This window comes from Ceratotherium simum, chromosome X (assembly GCF_057802395.1).
Source record: "Ceratotherium simum simum isolate JZ-2026a chromosome X, ASM5780239v1, whole genome shotgun sequence".
Taxonomy (NCBI): Eukaryota; Metazoa; Chordata; class Mammalia; order Perissodactyla; family Rhinocerotidae; genus Ceratotherium; species Ceratotherium simum.
The window spans coordinates 29829954-29849008 of record NC_141940.1 but is presented as its reverse complement, the minus strand read 5'-3'; the positions used below and the strand labels follow the sequence as shown (position 1 = coordinate 29849008).

The window sequence follows — 19055 nt, the reverse complement described above, 5'->3', positions numbered from 1 at the left end:
CAGGGATGGGAAGCAATCACTTAGCTAGCTAGTGGCAGAACTATGACTAGAATTTTGGTGTTTTGACTCCCAACCTAGTATACTTTTAACTGTTCTTTGTGGTTCACTTAATAAACACTGCTGAGTAAATGCTACATGCCAGGCACTGTGCCTTAAATTTGAATAAGACACAGCCTTGCCCTTCAGGAGCTCACAGTTAGTAGGCGTGACAGACAATACAGGATGGGGTGATGAGTGCTATGACAGAAGTCTGCAGAAGGTGCTCTGGAAGCACGGAGGTGGGGCTTGACCCAGCCTTCTGTTGGGAGAAAGGGGGAAGGGCTTAGGGTAAGTTTCCAGGTGATGCCCACACCAAGCCAAGTCTTGAAGGTTGGGTAGGATTTACAAGATATCTGAGGGGAGGACATTGCACCAAAGAAAACAGCATGAGTGTGGGGACACAAACTAGCATGGCTGTGTGGGAAACACCTACAAGCAGTTGTGCAGAACTAGAGCAAAGAGTGCAAGGCAGGAAGGAGAGGGAAAAGGGACTGGAGAGGTTGGCAGGGCCCAGAGCAGGAAGGGCCTGGTATATCTCCCTCAGGGTGTTGGACTTTCTCCCCAGGGCAGTTGGGAGCCTCTGCAGGGCAGGGAGCAGGAGAGTGAGGTAGTGACTTGCATACATCTGCCTGGCTGCTCTGCAGAGAATACACTGAAAGCAGTGGTTCTCAACCAGGGTGAGTTTGCCCCCCAGGGCACATTTCGAAAGTTTGGGGACGTTTTCTCATTGTCACAACATGGGGAGTTGGGGGAGGTGATACCAACATCTAGTAGGTAGATGCCAGCAATGCTTCTAAACGTCCTACAAGGCCTCGGACAGCCTCTCCCAGGACAGTTTTAGGTAGCCCAAAATGTCAATCGTGCCGAGATTGAGAAACCCTGAAAACAGTAGCAGGATCTCCATCAAGGAATACACCAGGAAGTGGGTTTTTTAAAAATTCCTACTTATTCAGGAGTATATGGGAGCAATTCCCCTTCTTCCTCCCACTCTTGGTTCTTTTTTTATTCAAGTTCAGATCCCAGGCTTTCCCTTGGCTCATCTGTAAAGCTGAATTTATCCCTTCCCTGGAGGCATTTGTTTTCCCAAGGAAGTATCCCAACTCACTGCAAGTGATGTGCCTTGGGCGGAGAAGGCAGAGAACAAACCGTTTCCTTTCCAAAGAGTTGATGTGGGATATGGAGACTCGGAATGTTGGGAGGACGGTCACATCAGGAAGCTCCACTACCTGTCAGTTGTGTGACTGCAGGCAAGTCACTTCACTACGCTGAGCCTCAGGTCTCCCATCTCTCAAGTGAGGATAATATGTACCCTAGGGCCGGCCCCGTGGCTTAGCAGTTAAGTGTGCGCGCTCTGCTGCTGGCGGCCCGGGTTCGGATCCCGGGCGCACACCGATGCACTGCTTCTCTGGCCATGCTGAGGCCGCGTCCCACATACAGCAACTAGAAGGATGTGCAGCTATGACATACAACTATCTACTGGGGCTTTGGGGGAAAAAATAAATAAATAAATAAAATTATTAAAAAAAAGAAAATTAAAAAAAAAAAAGGATAATATGTACCCTACATACGTCCCTGGGTATCTGAGACTGTCATGAAGTCACGTATATGAAGTAGTTTGTAACTGTACAGCCCCGTGCATGTGGAAGGGATCATTGCTGGCTTTGTAAGCACCCCCTGAACAGCTGTCAGCCCACCCCCACGTCCCCCAAAGGCACTTACCCAAATGTGATGTTGGGAGGCCCCTCAGGCCCAGCACATAACCAAGTGTAGGTGGTGGCAGCAGTCCTGAGTTCTTAAAATGAGTGATCGCAACTAAGGTATTCCCCGAGCACTGCAAACAAACACAACAGACAACACTGACCTCAACAAAGACACTAATTTCTCTGAAGGTATATTCTGAAAGCAGAGAGGAAAATCCAGCTTAATGCCACTGTGAGAACCGAGTGCCTGGAACCCCTCTCAGCAGATGCTGCTTGCTCTGTTCTAAGGGAAGGTGGTAAGTGGATGGGATCAAAGTCGGCTGTCCTCAACAGGAAGCTTCTGGATGAGGGTAGTGGGTGGGGGTGAGAGTTAAACATCACTTGGTTTTCAAGATTTCATATCACCCTGATAACTTCTGTGACATGAGAACTCAAATTACTCTGCTATACACATGGAACAATTATGGAGTTTTTTCTTTCCCCAGTACATCGATGCAGATTTTAGATATCTAAAGAGACTGGCATTCAGCTTCTTGGTTTGGGGCTGTGTGTACTTGTGTAACGCTCCTCTCCTCCCCCCACCTCATCCTCACACCCCTGACCAAATATTTCATCTCCGAGGTTCGCATACTCTGGAATATTCTTTTGGGGTCTGCTCTTTCTTTGCTTTCCAGATGAAGCTGGAGCAGACCCTACAGCACACTGAGCTGGGGTTGACAATTTTCTTATAACCTTCACATTTTGGTGCATTGTTGATAAAAGACAAGAGAAGGAAATGTCTATAAAGAATAAGTCCAATGCTATGTTTACATAATCTTTAATTGTTAAAGGTTTCTTGGGCATATTTGTGTACCCTGGGTGTCTGATGCTGTTGGCTGTAATCTATCTTCCCCACCCCAAAAACTCTTTTGCAGTGAAGAGCCAAATCACTGCTTTTGGGATTTCCACAAATCTTGATTTAGGATTAGAGACCTAATTGTTCTTTTTCAGGACATCATTGAGAAAATGGCCTAGCAATGTGTAAACCCATGTAAACGTTGTGTAAACTGATGTAACTGTTGCTTTATTTTTTCTATTTTTTTTTGTGAAGAAGATCAGCCCTGAGCTAAGATCCGTGCTAATCCTCCTCTTTTTGCTGAGAAGACCGGCTCTGAGCTAACATCTATTGCCAATCCTCCTCCTTTTTTCTTTTCCCCAAAGTCCCAGTAGATAGCTGTATGTCATAGCTGCACATCCTTCTAGTTGCTGTATGTGGGACGTGGCCTCAGCATGGCTGGAGAAGTGGTGCGTCGGTGCGCGCCCGGGATCTGAACCTGGGCCGCCAGTAGCAGAGCGCGCACACTTAACCGCTAAGCCATGGGGCCGGCCCTTGCTTTATTTTTTTGAACACGTTTTGTTTCATCTGTTGTTTTGTTTCTTGGCAGGTATCTTCCTCAGTTCCAGAAAACATGGAGAAACCAATTATTATATATGGGCTAAAGAGTGGTCAGGGCATAAAATTTACAAACAAGGATGCAATTTCAAGTATGACCCCAAAGAACTGTAATTCCAAAGGCAGTAGAAAAAAGGTAGAACAGACAGTGGAAACACTGAGCATTACTGCCCCAAGAAAACAAAAATCTTTCCCATGTGTTTAAGAGTGTCTTTGGTATACCTTGCCTGTCCCTCTGTGTGCTACCTACAGCACAGCTGGGGAGTGTGTTTCATTCAGCAGATTTTTCCTTCCAGGCCTAATACCCTTTGTTTATGACCGTAGATCAGAACATCAAGGCATCGCATCAGAAGTGCAGCCATCCGGGAACGCTGTGCCATAGTACTTTTGTTCTGAGCAAGGCACTATTCTAATGAGGCACCCTATGGCAGACCGGCATGCTCAGGATGGCTGGAATGCTCTGAGAGGTCTTTGTGACATCATGACTCTCAGGGATCAGCCCATCTGGGACTGACCAGCACAGTACTCAAGGTTTGTAGCCTCTACTGTTGGAGAATGGGCCTCAGTTTAGGAAGGGCCCTGGGCTGCTACCACCTCCTCCCCCTTCCCGGGACAGTCTGGTGGCCTTTTAGACTTGAAGCAAGGTCACTCAGCCACAATTACTTAGAACCTGCCTAAATCCAACATGCTTTGCTACATTTGACTTACTAGTTTATTTTTTTCGGGTGAGCACCCCTCATCTTCCCAACTAGACTGTAAGGGCATTGAGGGTGGGAACCTGTTTTACTCAGCTTCAGTTCCCCACAGTACCTGCCACCTGTGCACTTTGCAGGTCCTTAAAAGATAGGTGCTGGCTGACTGGGTTCACCTGAAAAGGGAATGTCAGCATTTAGTCAGAGCTTCATCACTGAGAGCTGACAGCCTTGCTAGGCATAGGCAGGGAGGAGGCGGGAGGAGGGAGGGGGAAAGAAGATAACTAAGGGAAGGGGTGACAGGGTGAGCATAAGGGTATAAGGGGTGGAGAGGGCAGAAACTGAGAGGGAAAGAACATGACTGACGGGACACAGGTGGGAAAGGATATAATTCAAGGCCCAGGGTGTGGAGTCCTGAAGAGCGGGCCCCCCGAGTTTAGCTCTGGCCCCTCTTCCTTGTGCTCTGACGTCAACCACCCCTGCCTAGGGGCCTCTCCCCTAACTGTCCCCAATTCAGGAAGAAGCGAACACGGTAGAGATCGGTATGGGTCCCCACAGCAGTTCTCTCCAGTGAGCACCATATCCTTGCTACAAATTTGCCCCCACTTCCCACAGGTGGGGCGAGGGAGGCGCCTGTCCCCCGCCCCGTCGGTCCAGCGAGGCAGCCTCGGGAAGCCCAGGCGGGCAGGGCGGGGCACGCCCCCGCCCCCGCCCCTCGGTCTCCCGGGGAGCGGACGCGACGCTCACTCCTGGTAGCTCGGCCTGCGGCGGCGGCGACGCGTCTTTGAGCACAGGCTCCACGCTCTCGCAGGTGAACGCGGCGCCCCGCTGGACCACGCGCCGGCGTCCGGGCCACGAGCCAGGGCTTGGGGCTCCAGGGAGGCAGGGCACCCCCACGCTAGGAGAGGCTCCTGGCGGGGCGGGGCGGGGGCGTGCGGCAAGGTGGGGACCTGGGCTTGGGGCTTCCCAGCCTGCCCAGTCTGTTTCTTTCCTGAGGAAGGAGGGGCTGGGCTTGGCAAACCTCTGCTCAGCTCCTCCTCCCTGCCCCTCTGCTCCTCTCATCTCTCCCCTCCATCTCCGGGCTGCCAAGCCACTTCTCCACTCTTCCCTGCCCCTGGAGAGCAAAAGCATCCAAGTAGGGCGCGGTGTGGAAGAACCTGTCCTCAGTGCTGCCTGAGGGTTCACAAGGCCTCTCAATCTGGACAGCCCCGAGGCCAGAATTTGTCGCTTCACTGAGGGGCTTGGCTGAGGGAGGATGTCAAGTTCTTGCCCCCATAATTTAAGCTCCTGCTTCAAAGAGGAGCCTTTCTAATCGGCTGGGAAATCTCTCCTGGCTCCCCCAATGAAAACATTTTGCCTACAAGGAGTTTCTCATCGCTTGCCTGCATGTCTTGCTCTTCTGGGCAATTAAGAATCTCACTGTGCACCCTCCCAGGCAGGTCCTCACCCTGGGCCTCTCACCAGTGACCCCAGGGCTTCTTAGGAGAGGTCTTGCTGCCCTTGCCCACAAAAGCTTGACACAAACGAAGTGGGAGCTCGGCCCTTTTGGATTGCAGCTACTGTGGGCCTAGTGTTTCCACCTTCCCGCCACTCTCCCGCAGGGAACCCAGGAGGAGGCAGTGCTGTGGATCAGGGCCTGCTGTGGCACTAGGTGGTTCATAGCAGTTGGTCTGATGGGCTGTGTGGGAGTCAGACCAGCAAACAGAACTGAGGCCAGTTATCAGCATCAACAGTATTTGTAGCTCTGGAGCCTGTGTGCCCACCAATGACAGTGTCCATACAAGTCCTCCTGGCTTGGCTGCTGGGCATTGGGCCTAAACAGTGAGAGCTCAAGACACACTGGCCCCTGTTGTCCCAGGCAAATTCTCCCAGTTGGGGAAGTGGCGGGCTCTTTCCGACTCCTCTACTTTTTGATTCCATCTATTGCGGTTAGTCTCTTCCTCATCGTGATTGTGGTGGCTAATGTTTACTGAGCACTTAGAGTGCGCCTGTCCTTGTTCTGAGTGCCCTACATGAAGCACCTCATTCCATCTTCTTATCAGCCTTATGAAGTGACTCCTGTTAACATCCCCATTGTACACACAAAGCTCAGAGGGTGAAACAACCTGCCTCAAGTCACAAAGCCAGTACGTGGCAGAGCAGGGACTTCATACCCTCTGTCTGCGATCAGAGTCTGAGTTCCTCTGACTAAGGCACACTACCTTCCACCCTTCTCCCTTCCCAGTCCCACTCCCCTACATCACCACACCATCTCAGCAGCAGACTCTCTCTGTGTGGTCCCTCCATGCATGTGGTGTCTTCCAGGCAGCGAGCTCAGCATTTCACCCTGGATAAAGAGGACACTTAGCAAAGCTCTTTCCTGCCTTTGTTGGGATTGAGACCAGTTGTCTTAGGGTGAGAAACCATCCACTCCAGATACAAAGCACAGTGTTTAAGGGCAGGAGTTCTGAGACTTAGGCACTTCGTAGATTAATAAAATTAATAAAATAAAACTGGGTCCTAACATAGGGCCAACAACTTTTGATTTCCCCATTTAAAAGAATGTGATTTATACTACTACTATTAATAATAATACTAGAAATAATATCTAACCATTATAGACAGAGCTTATGATGTATCAGGCACTATTTTGTCTTCACATGAATTTTCTGATTTGGTCCTCATAAAAAAACCTATTCTGTAGGCACTATTATCCCCATTTTATAGACAAGGAAACCTAGAAATGTTAAGTAAACTGTTTCTGGGTCTGCTGGTAACCATTATAGTATGAGCTCATCCTTGATTCATAAAAGACACCTTTGACAACAATCAAGTACATGAGGGAGGTCCTAACCTCAGAATTTTGGAATAAATAAGTAAAAAGCTCAGTCAGTGAAGTCAGACAGCTCTGGGATTGAGTTTGCAGCAACTTATTTAACACTCTCTGTGCCTCAGTTTCTTCAACTGTAATGAAAATACTAATATGTACCTCAGAGGGCTGTTGTGAGGAGTACATGACTTGACACGTACTGAGCCCTTCACACAGTGACTGGCACATAATAAGGACCCCAGTACATACCAGCTGTGAGCCTTGTCATTACCATTCCTCCTGGCACAGCCCTGCAGGCTCATCTCTTGCTGGGAAGAAGCTGAGTATGGATACCACAGGCTGGTCCTGCGACTGAGGTCAGATTGTTACCGTGACTGACTGTCCCCTTCCTTCCCTAACAGAAGCAGTCAGAAACATTTGGGCTTTGCATCCCATTGGTTGAAACTGGCGTTGCCCTGGCAGCACTTGTAAACATTCCGTCTGAGAATCTGGGGAACAGCTGCTGAGAGACTCTTTCTGAGGCTTCCCTGGCTACTACTGCTCCAAAGAAGGATCTGATCAGTCAGGTATCAGGGGTTGTTAAGGGTGGGGGGGCTCCATCAAAAGGACCAGCAGTGGTTCTCCCCATTCATCACCCAGACCCCAAACTGACCACACCCCTGAGCCTTCACACCCATTCTGCCTATCTGGCCTCTCATTAGGAAGGGATGGGGGGAAAAGAACTAGGAGAGGCCAGTCGGAGGGACACTTAAGCATGATGTGGCCCACAGATGTGTGAGGATAAGATCTGAGCTGCTTCCTGAGCCCTGCTCTCCTCTTTCCCTCTCCTGTTGGAGACAGGGCTCCCTGGGGAAAGTCTTAAGGACGTCCTTCCATGGATAAAGCTCCCACCTCATTTGCTTGGTGTTGGAGGTCATAGATCTAGCTTCCAATCAATTCATCAAGAGACAGTTTGCTGAAAGCCAAGTTACTGAATGACAAAGTCACCAAACGGGCCATTTTCTGAAGGATCAAGTTGCTGTATGGTTAACTCACCAAAGCCTACTGAATTTACCAATTTACTAAAAAAAAACTCTGTTGTCTTTAACTACAGAGTTTACAGCAAATTGCTTTGGCCAAATTGGCATGGCCTTTGGGCTGGGGAGAGCCAGTTCTCTAGGGTTAAGGGCCTTCAGACTCCCTCACCCCCACCCTTTAGTCTCTCCCCAGTCTCGGATGGGCAGCCTGGGAAGATTCTGTATTCCCCCAGCAGATGACCCTGTCCACCCGCCGGGGGCAGCAACAGGGAACTGAGGCAGACGCAAACTGAGCTTAAAGTGCTGATATCAAGACCCAAATGAACACGAGTCAGCATTATTCCCGGAACCCTTAAAGGCTGTTCACACCATTCCTGGCCTGATGGCCAGGGGGACCGGGTTGCCTTGTGCGGCACCCACCACACCCTGGGACCAACAATGATGTCAAGAAAGGGCACACAGCGTGACCCTTCTTGAAAGAGGCTCACAGAAAGAGTGAGCACATTCTGGACTCCAGATGGAAATGTGAGAACAGGGCCCCACGACCCTTGGTGACTCTGGGAGGGAGGAGAGCAGTGTAGTTAAGGGCTCAGGCTGTGGAGCTGGACAGTCCGGGTGTGAGGTTGGCTTCCTCGTTTCACATGGTCATAAGAGTCGCTCTCTTTATGACTCAGGATCCCAGCAGGGAACTGTTGGCCTACTAAATATTAGGATAGGTAGAGAAGGGTTAAGTAAAGGGAATATTTACAAAGGTGTGGACAGGCAGTAGGGAAACAAGGGCAATTGAAGCTCCCCAGGAGCTAGTAACAGTGGGCCATAGGGCTGAGGGGAGAGAATGGTTACCCTAACCAGACTGTCAAGTTGTGAGAGAGCTGCCCTGGGAGAAGCTGGGGCCTTCTTCACACAGCCAGCCACAGGTGACCTTGGAGGGAGAGAGCCTCCTGGTGAATATATACCTCAACCTCACCTCCCTTCAGCCTGGTCTCCCCCTTGTGTGAAACCTCCTGGAAGCCTGAAGGCATGGGAGAGCCCATTGATCTGGTCAGCCTTCTAGGGCAGATAGCAGGGGAGATGGGGGAGAGTGGATCTGGAAGGGCAAATGAAAGGTATCCAGTGGACGATCTCAAAGGGCTGTGCAGAGAGTTAAATGCAGTGAGGCACATTAAACACCCCAAAATTTGGAGTTGCTGTTTATAGGAAAATAAATAGCTCCCTTTGGAGAGAGATATCCACTTTCATGCAGCACCCTCAATGCAAGGATTGCCTGCAAGAGATTTGTAACTGTGCTAGAAGTAAGTGATTTCTCATAAGTGAAGAGACTTAAGTATAGCAGGAGACTCAAGAAAGAAAGAGAATCCAAGATTCAAGGGAAACAATGTAAACAAGATGGAAAATATGCAAAAGACGCCTAGCTCTGTGATGAACCCTTGTTCACAACCCTGATAACTCTAATTTTCACAATCTCAATAGATGTTAAAGGCATTTGGAAAATTTTAGCTATCATTTATGATAAACATTTTACTAAAACAGGAGCAGACAGATATTTTCTTGATGTGATAAATCTCAAGCCATAAACCAGCATCATACTTAGCTGATTTTTTTTTTTTTTTGCTGAGGAAGATTAGCCCTGAGCTAACATCTGTGCCAATCTTCCTCTATTTTATATTTGGGTCGCCGCCACGGTGCGGCTGACAAGTGGTGTAGGTCCGTGCCCAGGATCCGAACCTGCAAACCCATGCCACTGAAGCAGAGCATGCCGAACTCAACCACTAGGCTATAGGCCTGGCCCCCACCAGCATCATGCTTAATGGAGTAACACCAGAAAGCATGCCCATTGAAGTCAGACACAAAAGAAGGATGCTCGTTATCGCCACTTTCACTTAACATTTTTCTGGAAGTGTTAAACAAAGCTAGTACTTATATATTTCAGAAAAAGATATGGTAAAAAATAATAGTTTCTGACAGATGATATAATCGTATACCTAAAAATCCAAGAGAAAAAACTGAAAAACCAACCCCTCTTATGCTGTATTGCCTATAATTATGTGAATTCACTTTATCTTTAAAGATCCCTGTGCCCTCAGTTGCCTAAAGCAGGGATTGAGGTACCAAGACTCAACTAGAAGTCAATATTGTTAGAAGTCCTGAAGTTAGAACTCATTCTACTACATCTTGATTTAAGTCTTCATGGTTATGAGAATCTGAAAATCCTTGGTTTTCAGGAAAAGTAGATCTCAGCAGCCAGGCACAAAGGGTCAACAGTGAGGCCTCACTCCTACCCCAACCCCTCATTCCCTCCTAGAGGCAACAACCATTTCCGTGTCTTGTGATTCTTCAAGAGCTAGTGTGTACCTGTACGAAGGCGTACACACACACACACACACACACACACACAAGTAAAAAGTAACTTACTGAGTTCCTTTCTCCAGGCAAAAGAAAATGAACGTGGCTAAACGTGTCAGATTTTGGGACACAGTGGATGCCAAGAAAAGTCCTTCAAGACAGATGACAGCTGAAGAAGACAAAAGCAATGTGACTGAACTCGCTCTAGCTTTAGTTAATAGGGCCGTCACTGCTGCTATTAAGGCTGTGGAAGGTAGTAATCCTGTTTGGGCGCCTAAAGGATTATCTCATTATGTAATGCCACACTTCCAGGCAACTAACAAATTCACACCTTGTTTGCAGAAGCTGAAAACCCCATCAAAAACATCAAATGGATCACACACGGTGAATTCACAGCAGAAAGGGGGCGGCGACAAATTGAGGAGTTCGTTTTGGTAAGTTTGTTGACCACTCCAGCTTGGAACACAAGGGCAAAAAACAATAAAAAGGCTCTTGTTTGATGAAAGGTTTGAAGTCCAGAGGCCGGCCAGGTGACATAGTGGTTAAGTTCACACGCTCTGCGTAGGCGGCCCAGGGTTCACAGGTTTGGATCTTGGGCGTGGACCTATGCACGGCTTATCAAGCCATGCTGTGTCAGGCGTCCCACATATAAAGTGGAGGAAGATGGGCACGGATGTTAGCCCAGGGCCAATCTTCCTCAGCAAAAAGAGGAGGATTGGCAACAGATGTTAGCTCAGGGCTGATCTTCCTCACACACACACACACAAAAAGTTTGAAGTCCAGAAACCCTAGGAGATGATATCAAAGGTGAGTAGAATAAGTAAACATTGTCTTCATCTGGGTTCCAAAATCAAGATGGGGTAGTCTTTGAAGGTGAAAAGCACAATCGTATTTCTCAGTTTACATTTCCCTAGGAAAATCTGATATTCCCAGTTAAGCAATTTTCCCATGTTGGTGCATTAAATGGGGGCCTAATGGTCTGGGGATGGAGCTGCTCCTCCAAAACAAGAGTTCTCCATCACCAACTTTCGAATGCTCATATAAACAGAGGGATGCGGATGGATCAAAAGTCTCTGACTTAGCATTGGAAGGTACTGCCCACATACTACGAGGTACATGCCTATGAGTTCCTCTTTTTTATCCTCCTGTGCCTGGCTCTGACCCATTTGTGTGGCTTATCCTGGCAGCTCTGTGGAGAAGGCCTTGGGATGTTTTGAATAACTCGTGGGGTGGATAAAGAAGAATGGCTTGAAATCCCTTCTCATTGTACTTCCATGGACCAGAGACCAGTTGAAATTGGTGGAGATAAATTCCCCCACCCCTGGGAGAAGTTTCCAGCTGTCTCTGTTCCTCTGGCCAGCCCATTCAAAGCCTACAGCCCCAAGGGCACTTTCCTAGGCCCTAGGAAGCCCGGTCAGGTGGGAACAAGGAAAGGTCAGGGATTTCTGGCTCCACACCCTCTCTCTATGCTCCGGTGGGCACAACTCACCATTCCCATTACAAGGGGTATCTAGAGCATAATGCAGATGAATGGGGCAAAGTACTAGTTACTATTGGGCCTTCTTGCTCTGGAGCACATCTCCATTTGGGTTTGGGCACAAGCCCCTGCCTGCTGCACCCAGGGTTTGTGAATCAGACTGGAATGGGACACAGAGCAAGCAGGAAAATGTTCCCATGCAAATCCTACTTGCTATTCTGAGTAAAAGGCAAAAGTAAGTCCTGACAGTGGCCTACAGGGCCCCACGTAATCCCCTCCTCCCTCCCTACTTACTGCTCAGACCCCATCACCTACTACCTTCTCCCCTTTCACCTTCCTCTCTCTAGCCACACTTTCCTCTTTGCTGTTCAACTGCCAGGCACACTCCGACCTCAGGGTGTTTGCACTTTCTGTTCCTTCTGCTTGGAACTCTCTCCCCTGAGACCTATTATTATGGTTCATGTCTTACTTCTCTTCAGGTCTTTGTTAAGATGCCACCTGCTCATTGAGGCCTTTCATGGCCACCTCATCTAAAATTGCAACCTCTCTCCTTCTCTGATTTATTTTTCCCTTAGCACTTAGCTCTACCTAAGATATTAGATTTTACTTATTTACCCTATTGCCTTCCTTCCACCACCAGATCATATGGTCCATGAGGGCATAGACTTTTGTCCCTTGCTCCGTCCCCAGCCCCTAGAAAGGTCAGGTACACAGCAGATGCTCAATAAATATGTGTTGAATACACAAAAAGATTTATTCTCTCCATACCATTATTTGTTCACAGATGAAAAGCTAGGTCAAAGTATTGTCTTACCTACTTTGTAGGGCTGTTGTAAGGATAGAGATGATCAGAAAGTAGAAGGTGACTGAAAAGCTAAAAGCTCTATATAACTCCTGACGTAAATCACCCTGCACCCAGCCCACTGACACGGCGAGACCTAGGAGTGAAGTGTACCGTCTAAATGCCAGGTATTTCAGATGGAGAGCTTTCTCAAGCTTCTTGCAGATTTCCCAAAGTCCACCGTACACCAGGGGATAGCATATTAGGAGTTACCATTTACTGAGCATTGCTAATGCCAAGCACTGCTAAGCACTTCACATACATTATCTCATTTAATGCTCACAACAAACCTGTGTGTAGGTATATCAGTGTACCCATTTTACGGATGAGGAATCTTGAGGCTCCAAGAGGTTGGGCGATTTGTCCCAAGTCTTTCTGATTAAGCAGTAAAGTTCTCATAGGTCTGTCTGATATACTTTTCCCACCATAGTAGGAAAAGTACCTTTTTTTTTTTTTGGTGAGAAAGATTAGCCTTGAGCTAACACCTGTTGCCAATCCTTCTCTTTTTGCTGAGGAAGACTGGCCCTGGGCTAACATCTGTGCCCATCTTCCTCTACTTTATATGTGGGGCGCCTACCACAGCATGGCTTGATGAGCAGTGTGTAGGTCTGCACCTGGGATCTGAACTTGCGAACCCCGGGCCGCAGAAGCAGAGCACACAAACTTAACCACTACACCACTGAGTCGGCCCTTAAAAGTACTTTTTGACAACAAAACTAATGCAGAGTTTTACTCTCAATGAAAAATGGAACTTCAAAATATTTTAAGGTATTGCAATGTGAATAAGAATGATTAAACGTGATGTCAGAAGGCTTATATGTTGGTGGGGAGGGAATAGGTACACTTATACATTGCCAATGGGCACAATAATTGGTTTATTCTCTTCAGGAACACAATCTGGCAACAAAAATATACAAATAAGTTCTTTATAAGAGAAGCACTGGAAAATCCTCAATGCCTAATACACAGATAAGATTATTTTTATAATAAAAATAAGACATCATTATTAAAAAAACCCAGTGAGCAAAGAGATACAAAGTAGAAAATGAAAGTTCCCCCTCCACCCCCACAAACCCCAGTTCAACTCCCTCAAGGGTCACTTACCATTGATAACAGTTTTGTGCATATACATCCAGGGGGCTGTTGATTTTGAGTGTCCAATAATATGTAATTGGCTAAGCCATCCATGGTAGAGTAGCACAGTGAGATACTGTTTCCTGGAAGTGAGTATATGAAGCAACGTTATGTAAAAATCACAAAACACGAGGATAATACACACTCACTGGAGCTACATAAAAGTCGCTGCCTGCACGGTGATGAAGATGGAAAGAGACTGGTCTGATAGAGACAGCTGAATTTAATGTGTCTAAGACTGCTGTAGTTCACAAAAGGAAAAAAAAAACACTAAGAAGCCGAGTTGAGAGGAAGAAAATCTTAGAATTGAGGCATTCAGTGGGGTAGAGAGAGTGCTGAGCTGGCTGCTCGGGAGCCCTGGGTCCTAGCCCCAGCTGTTGTTTGGACTGTCCCTTCCCATAGGCCCCAGTATCCTCATCTGCAAAGTGAGGGGCTTCGTGAAACGATCTCTAAGGACCATTCCAATGCTACAAAGTCTGTGATCATGTGACAGACTAAACATTAGGGCTGAAAAAGTATATCGAGTAATATAGAAAGGTTGGAAAAAAACCAGCATGCTCCAGTGGGCCTCAAGGGGTTGACTGGTGGACTCTTTCATTAGAAGGAATAATGATCTATGTAAGAAAACAGAGTCCCTCATCTCACCGAATCTAGAGTCTGGTGCTCCTGTCTGGCTGACTGAAACAACCAGTTGGGTATAAGTTTGAAATAAAGCAAGCTGAGGCAGAAGGACAGCCTACTATTTTTTTTTAAGGAGGGCCTGAAATCTTTTTACTGTCTCCTCCCACACTCCTTCCCCACATCACTGGGATTGTTAGACTATCCCCCTTCCTTCCTTCTGTGGACCTTCATCTTAATTCAGGGTCTTTTTTGATTCGGAAGCTTCCTGTGCCCCAATAGCCAGCTCAAGGCGCTTCAACTGAACTGAACTTATTGAATACCTATAGCATTCAAGGCCCTGTGCTAAGAATCAGGGCTGCATTATGACTTCTGTGGGCCCTAGGCACTGGGAAGATTTGTGTTTTGGAAGGCGAAGCTTTTCTGAGGGTGTAGACAGGGATCTGAGGGATCTGGATGATCCTATTGCCTGACTCATTCCTTTTCTGACCTTATTTTATATACCACCTATGGCTGCAATGAAGTGAATCTGATTTTCAAAACGAGCTTGTGAAATCAGCCTCATTACTTTCTAGTCACACCTTTAGGACTCTCTGAGTGGAGTGAGCAGAACACACGTTCTAATCACTTTCTAATTATTTTCCAATTAGCCAAACTTTCCTCCCAAGTAAGAGTGTGGGAGGAGGTCAGTGTATATGTATGTGTGTGTGTGCGGCGTGTATGTGCACATACACATCTGAGCACGTGCCTCTGCATTCCAAAGTCCAATCTCAAATGATGTTTGCATTATTCACTCATTTCATTTCAGCTCCACCCTTTCTCTCCTCCACACATGGAGATAATTAGGACTTGACTCTAGTTTGAATCCCAATCAACAATGTTAGAAATGGACTCCAGAAGCAGGGCTGTAACGCCTACTGTTGTACGCTGCCTTGATCTAGAGGACCTGAATAGAAGTCTGCTTTTCTTTCTCTGTGTGCTTTTTCTTTTTTCTATGCAACAGACTTGGGAGTATCAGGACTGCTGGGTGCACTACACAGATTTTATAAAGAGGGAAGACTTGATTCACAGCTTCCGCTACATCTACAGTGTACGCTGGAGCCTGCCAACCGCTCAGAGACCCATGCTACAAGTCAGTGCCTCTGCCCACTTCAGCATCAAGATCAACAAGAACAAGCCTCCAGTAAGCTCTTCCTGTTCTGCCCTGTTCCCTTCGATGAGACTTCAGTGAGAATGGAGACTCCTCTTGTCAAGGTCATTGATGACCCCTTTTTGTAAAACGTAATAGTCATATTTCTCTCTTCACCTTGGTTGGCCCATCTGTAGCACTTGCCAAAGCTGATCACTCCCTCCTCCATTTGTCTTCCAGAACAACATACTCTCTTGGTTTTCCTCCTGCCTCACTCACCATTCCTTTTCATTCTCTACTGGTTTCTCCTCCTCCCACCAACCTCTTCATGTTGGAATGTCCCAGAACTCAGGCCTTGGACCTCTTCTCTATATTCACTTCCTTGATGATCTTATTCAGTCTCCTAGCTTTAAATGCTACCTCTAGCTTATGATTCCCGAATCTATCTCTCTAGCCCAGGCCTCTGCCACTTGGATTTGTTTTTTTTTTTTTTTTAGGAAGATTGGCCCTGAGCTAACATCTATTGCCAATCTTACTCCTTCTTTCCCCTCTCTCTCCCCAAAGCCCCAGTAGATAGTTGTATGTCATAGTTGTACATCCTTCTAGTTGCTCTATGTGGGACGGTGCCTCAGCATGGCTTGATGAGTGGTGTGTAGGTCCGCACCCAGGATCTGAACCGGTGAACCCTGGGCCGCCAAAGTGGAGCACGCAAACTTAACTGCTACGCCACTGGGCTGGCCCCTACTTGGATGTTTAATAAACATCTCACTTATTGTATCCAAAACTGAACTTCTGATTTTCCCTTCCAAACCTGACCTACCTGCAGTCTTCCTCATCTCGGTTGATGGCCAAAATCCTTGGTATCATTCTTGACTCTCTTACATCCCTCATTCAATCCATTAGGAAATCCTGTTGGCCCTACCTTCAAAAATAGGTCCTGAAGGGCCAGCCCCGTGGTGCGAGCGGTTAAGTGTGTGTGCTCCGCTGCAGTAGCCCGGGGTTCGCCGGTTCGGATCCCGGGTGCACATCAACACACCACTTGTCAGGCCATGCTGTGGTGGCGTCCCATATAAAGTGGAGGAAGATGGGCATGGGTGTTAGCCCAGGGCCAGTCTTCCTCAGCAAAAAGAGGAGGATTGGCAGATGTTACCTCAGGGCCGATCTTCCTCACACACACAAAAAAATAGGTCCTGAATCCAACGGTTTCTTACTGCTCCACTTCTACCACCCTGGTCCAAGACACCATCATCTCTCATCAAGATTATTAGTTCAGTAGCCTTCTAACCAGTCTGCTTCCACCCTTGTCCTCATCATGTCTCTTTTCAATATAGCAGCCAGCCAGAGTGAGCTTTGTAAAATGTAAAGTGAATTTATGTCACTCCTCTGTTTAAAACATTCCAAAGTGCTTCTCAAACTTCAAAGTGCACGCACATTACTTGGGGATCTTGTTAAAAGGAAGATTCTGATTGAGCAGGTCTGGGGCGGGGTTTGAAACTCTGCATTACTAAGAAGCTCTCAGGCGATGCTGATGCTGCAGGTCCAAAGACTACACTTTGAGTAGTTAGGGCCTACAAGGCCTTGTGTGATCTGGTCCCTTGTTATTTCTGCTTTCCCACTATTCCTCCTCCCTCACTTACTCTGCTCCAGTCACTCTGTTCTTGCTGCTCATTAATAATCCAGGCAGAGTCTACCTCAGGGCCTTTGCACTTGCTGTTCCCTCTGACTGGAACACTCTCCCCTAGGTATATGCATGGCCTGCTCTCTCACCTCCTACATGGCACTTTCTATCCCACCTGCCATGCTTTTGCTTTTTCTCCATAACACTTTATCATCTTCTGATATCTATATATTATCTTGTTATTGTCTGCTCCCTCTACCAGAACGTAAGCTCCACGAAGGCAGGGACTTTTGCCTTGATGTAAAACAAAGCCTGGCAAATAGTAGGCACTCAATAAATACTTGAAGGAATGACTGCTTGTAGCCACTAGGTAGACGATGAAGATGAAATACGTTGATAGCTGGTGTGAAAGGAGTCAAAATAACATCCATGAATCCAGGGTTAGGGTTCTCAGAGGAGCAGGGTTGGTACCAAGCATAATGCCTGGAACACAGCTGACATAAAAATGTTGTTTCCTCTCTTCCATCCATCCTTTCACAGGAGTTATCTGAGGCTCTGCCTGACTCTAGGGCTTCATATATGACCACACAGTGAGCCAACTATGTCCTGTATTCATCCTATCCTAGTACAAACTTATCTTTTCAGAGAGTTTGGAACCTGGAGTAATCTAAAGAGGTAAAATATGTGGAGCTCACTTCTCCTGGTCATATATGCCCCCATCAGCTCTCTTACTCTCTGATTGCTAACCTTGCCAGTAAGTAAGGCTGTGGAGGTAAGCAAGACCATGACCAGAGACCATACAGAGAGGGCTTAGAAGATGGGCTCTTGCTCAGAACTCCAAGTATAATTTTGGAGGGGCGAATGGGTGGGGGCCACTGAGACAATCTTACAACCTACATTTTTACGCTGCTTTAAAAATGTTTTCGAACCTTGTTTATCTCTATTCTTTCATTCTTATGCCATTTCTAAGAGATAAAGTAGATGCTGTCAGTTGAGTAAACTGGAACACGTAAAGAAGGGAAATGAGGAGCATAAGCCTCTCCTGTCTTGTTTCTAATATTGTGGAGATTCTTAAGGTATTTGCTGCCAAAAAGATCTTTTGGGGAACAGAGGTTTGAAGTGACAAAGAACTACCACCTACAGACTCCCAAATCATAAGGAAAATGAACTCTAGAAATTTAAGAGTATACGTACGGGGCCAGCCCCGTGGCTTAGTGGTTAAGTGCGCGCGCTCCACTACTGGCAGCCCGGGTTTGGACCCCGGGCGCGCACCGACGCACCGCTTCTCCTGCCACGCCGAGGCCGCATCCCACATACAGCAACTAGAAGGATGTGCAGCTATGACACACAACTATCTACTGGGGCTTTGGGGGAAAAAATAAATGAATAAATAAAATTAAAAAAAAAAAGAGTATACGTACGGACAAGTATAGGGACGGAAGGAATTATGAGTTGGTATGATTGGTCTAGGCTGACAGCTGTCCTTTTCTCTCTTAGGATGCACCCATTGATGTCTCTTATGTCTTTGAGGGCCAGTCACTAGTTCACAGGTAATGAACATCTGGAGACTTTTATTTCAAAAGGGTGGTGGAAAAAGGTCATTACACTCCAGGAATCCAGCAGGCCCACAGCCACATAATGGTCACTTTTCCTCTTTGGACCACCTACCCCATTAGGATGGGCTAAAAGAATTCTGCCATTGTTCTAGAAATTTTTTGTGTGTGTGTTTTGTTTTTCAGTGATTAGAAACTTAAGGATTAGTTGCTGGAGTAGGGTAGGGGCAAAGTGGGTCATGTCTATTGTTTCCATGGGAAACTTCACAATCACATGGAAATAACTCATGTATAATAATCATTTTTATTTGTATAGCAGCTCTCTTACAGAATCTTTACATATAAGCTCATTAATCCTTTTATTGATTGGGCCTAAGGAACAGATAGAGACAGCCTTCGCCCACTCTCACTCCAAAAAGTCTTTCTGCTCACTAGGAATGCAACAATAAACAGGGAATCAATCTCTGGCTCAATATTTTGTTTTATTTTAAAAGCTTTTGAAGTGTTTGTTTTTCTTCCTGTGCAGACCAGGAATGACTCGCTTTCGAGAAAAATGGCTGAGGAACGTTACTGAAGCCAGAAGTATTTTAATAGATTCAATTCCCATCTAATTCAATTGTGTCTGATTCTTACAGAATGTTTTAGGATTGGATT

General features: G+C 46.9%; 1 protein-coding gene across 1 annotated transcript; it reads left to right on the top strand.

Annotated features, from left to right (window-relative positions):
* The first annotated feature begins 7081 nt into the window (after window positions 1-7081).
* AKAP14 (A-kinase anchoring protein 14) lies at window positions 7082-19018 on the top strand. The gene is made up of 6 exons (XM_014796646.2): window positions 7082-7238; window positions 10118-10284; window positions 10374-10465; window positions 15105-15284; window positions 18346-18398; window positions 18928-19018. The coding sequence occupies exons 2-6, from the start codon at window positions 10128-10130 to the stop codon at window positions 19010-19012; spliced, it is 567 nt and encodes a 188-aa protein (XP_014652132.2). The 5' UTR covers window positions 7082-7238; window positions 10118-10127; the 3' UTR covers window positions 19013-19018.
* The last annotated feature ends 37 nt before the right edge of the window (window positions 19019-19055 follow it).

Coding starts and splice junctions, on each gene's coding strand:
- AKAP14 (XM_014796646.2), top strand. CDS start 10,128: ATGAACGTGGCTAAACGTGTCAGATTTTGGGACACAGTGGATGCCAAG. Junction 10,285..10,373: donor TGCTATTAAGGCTGTGGAAG/GTAGTAATCCTG, acceptor CCTTGTTTGCAG/AAGCTGAAAACCCCATCAAA. Junction 18,399..18,927: donor GGCCAGTCACTAGTTCACAG/GTAATGAACATC, acceptor CTTCCTGTGCAG/ACCAGGAATGACTCGCTTTC.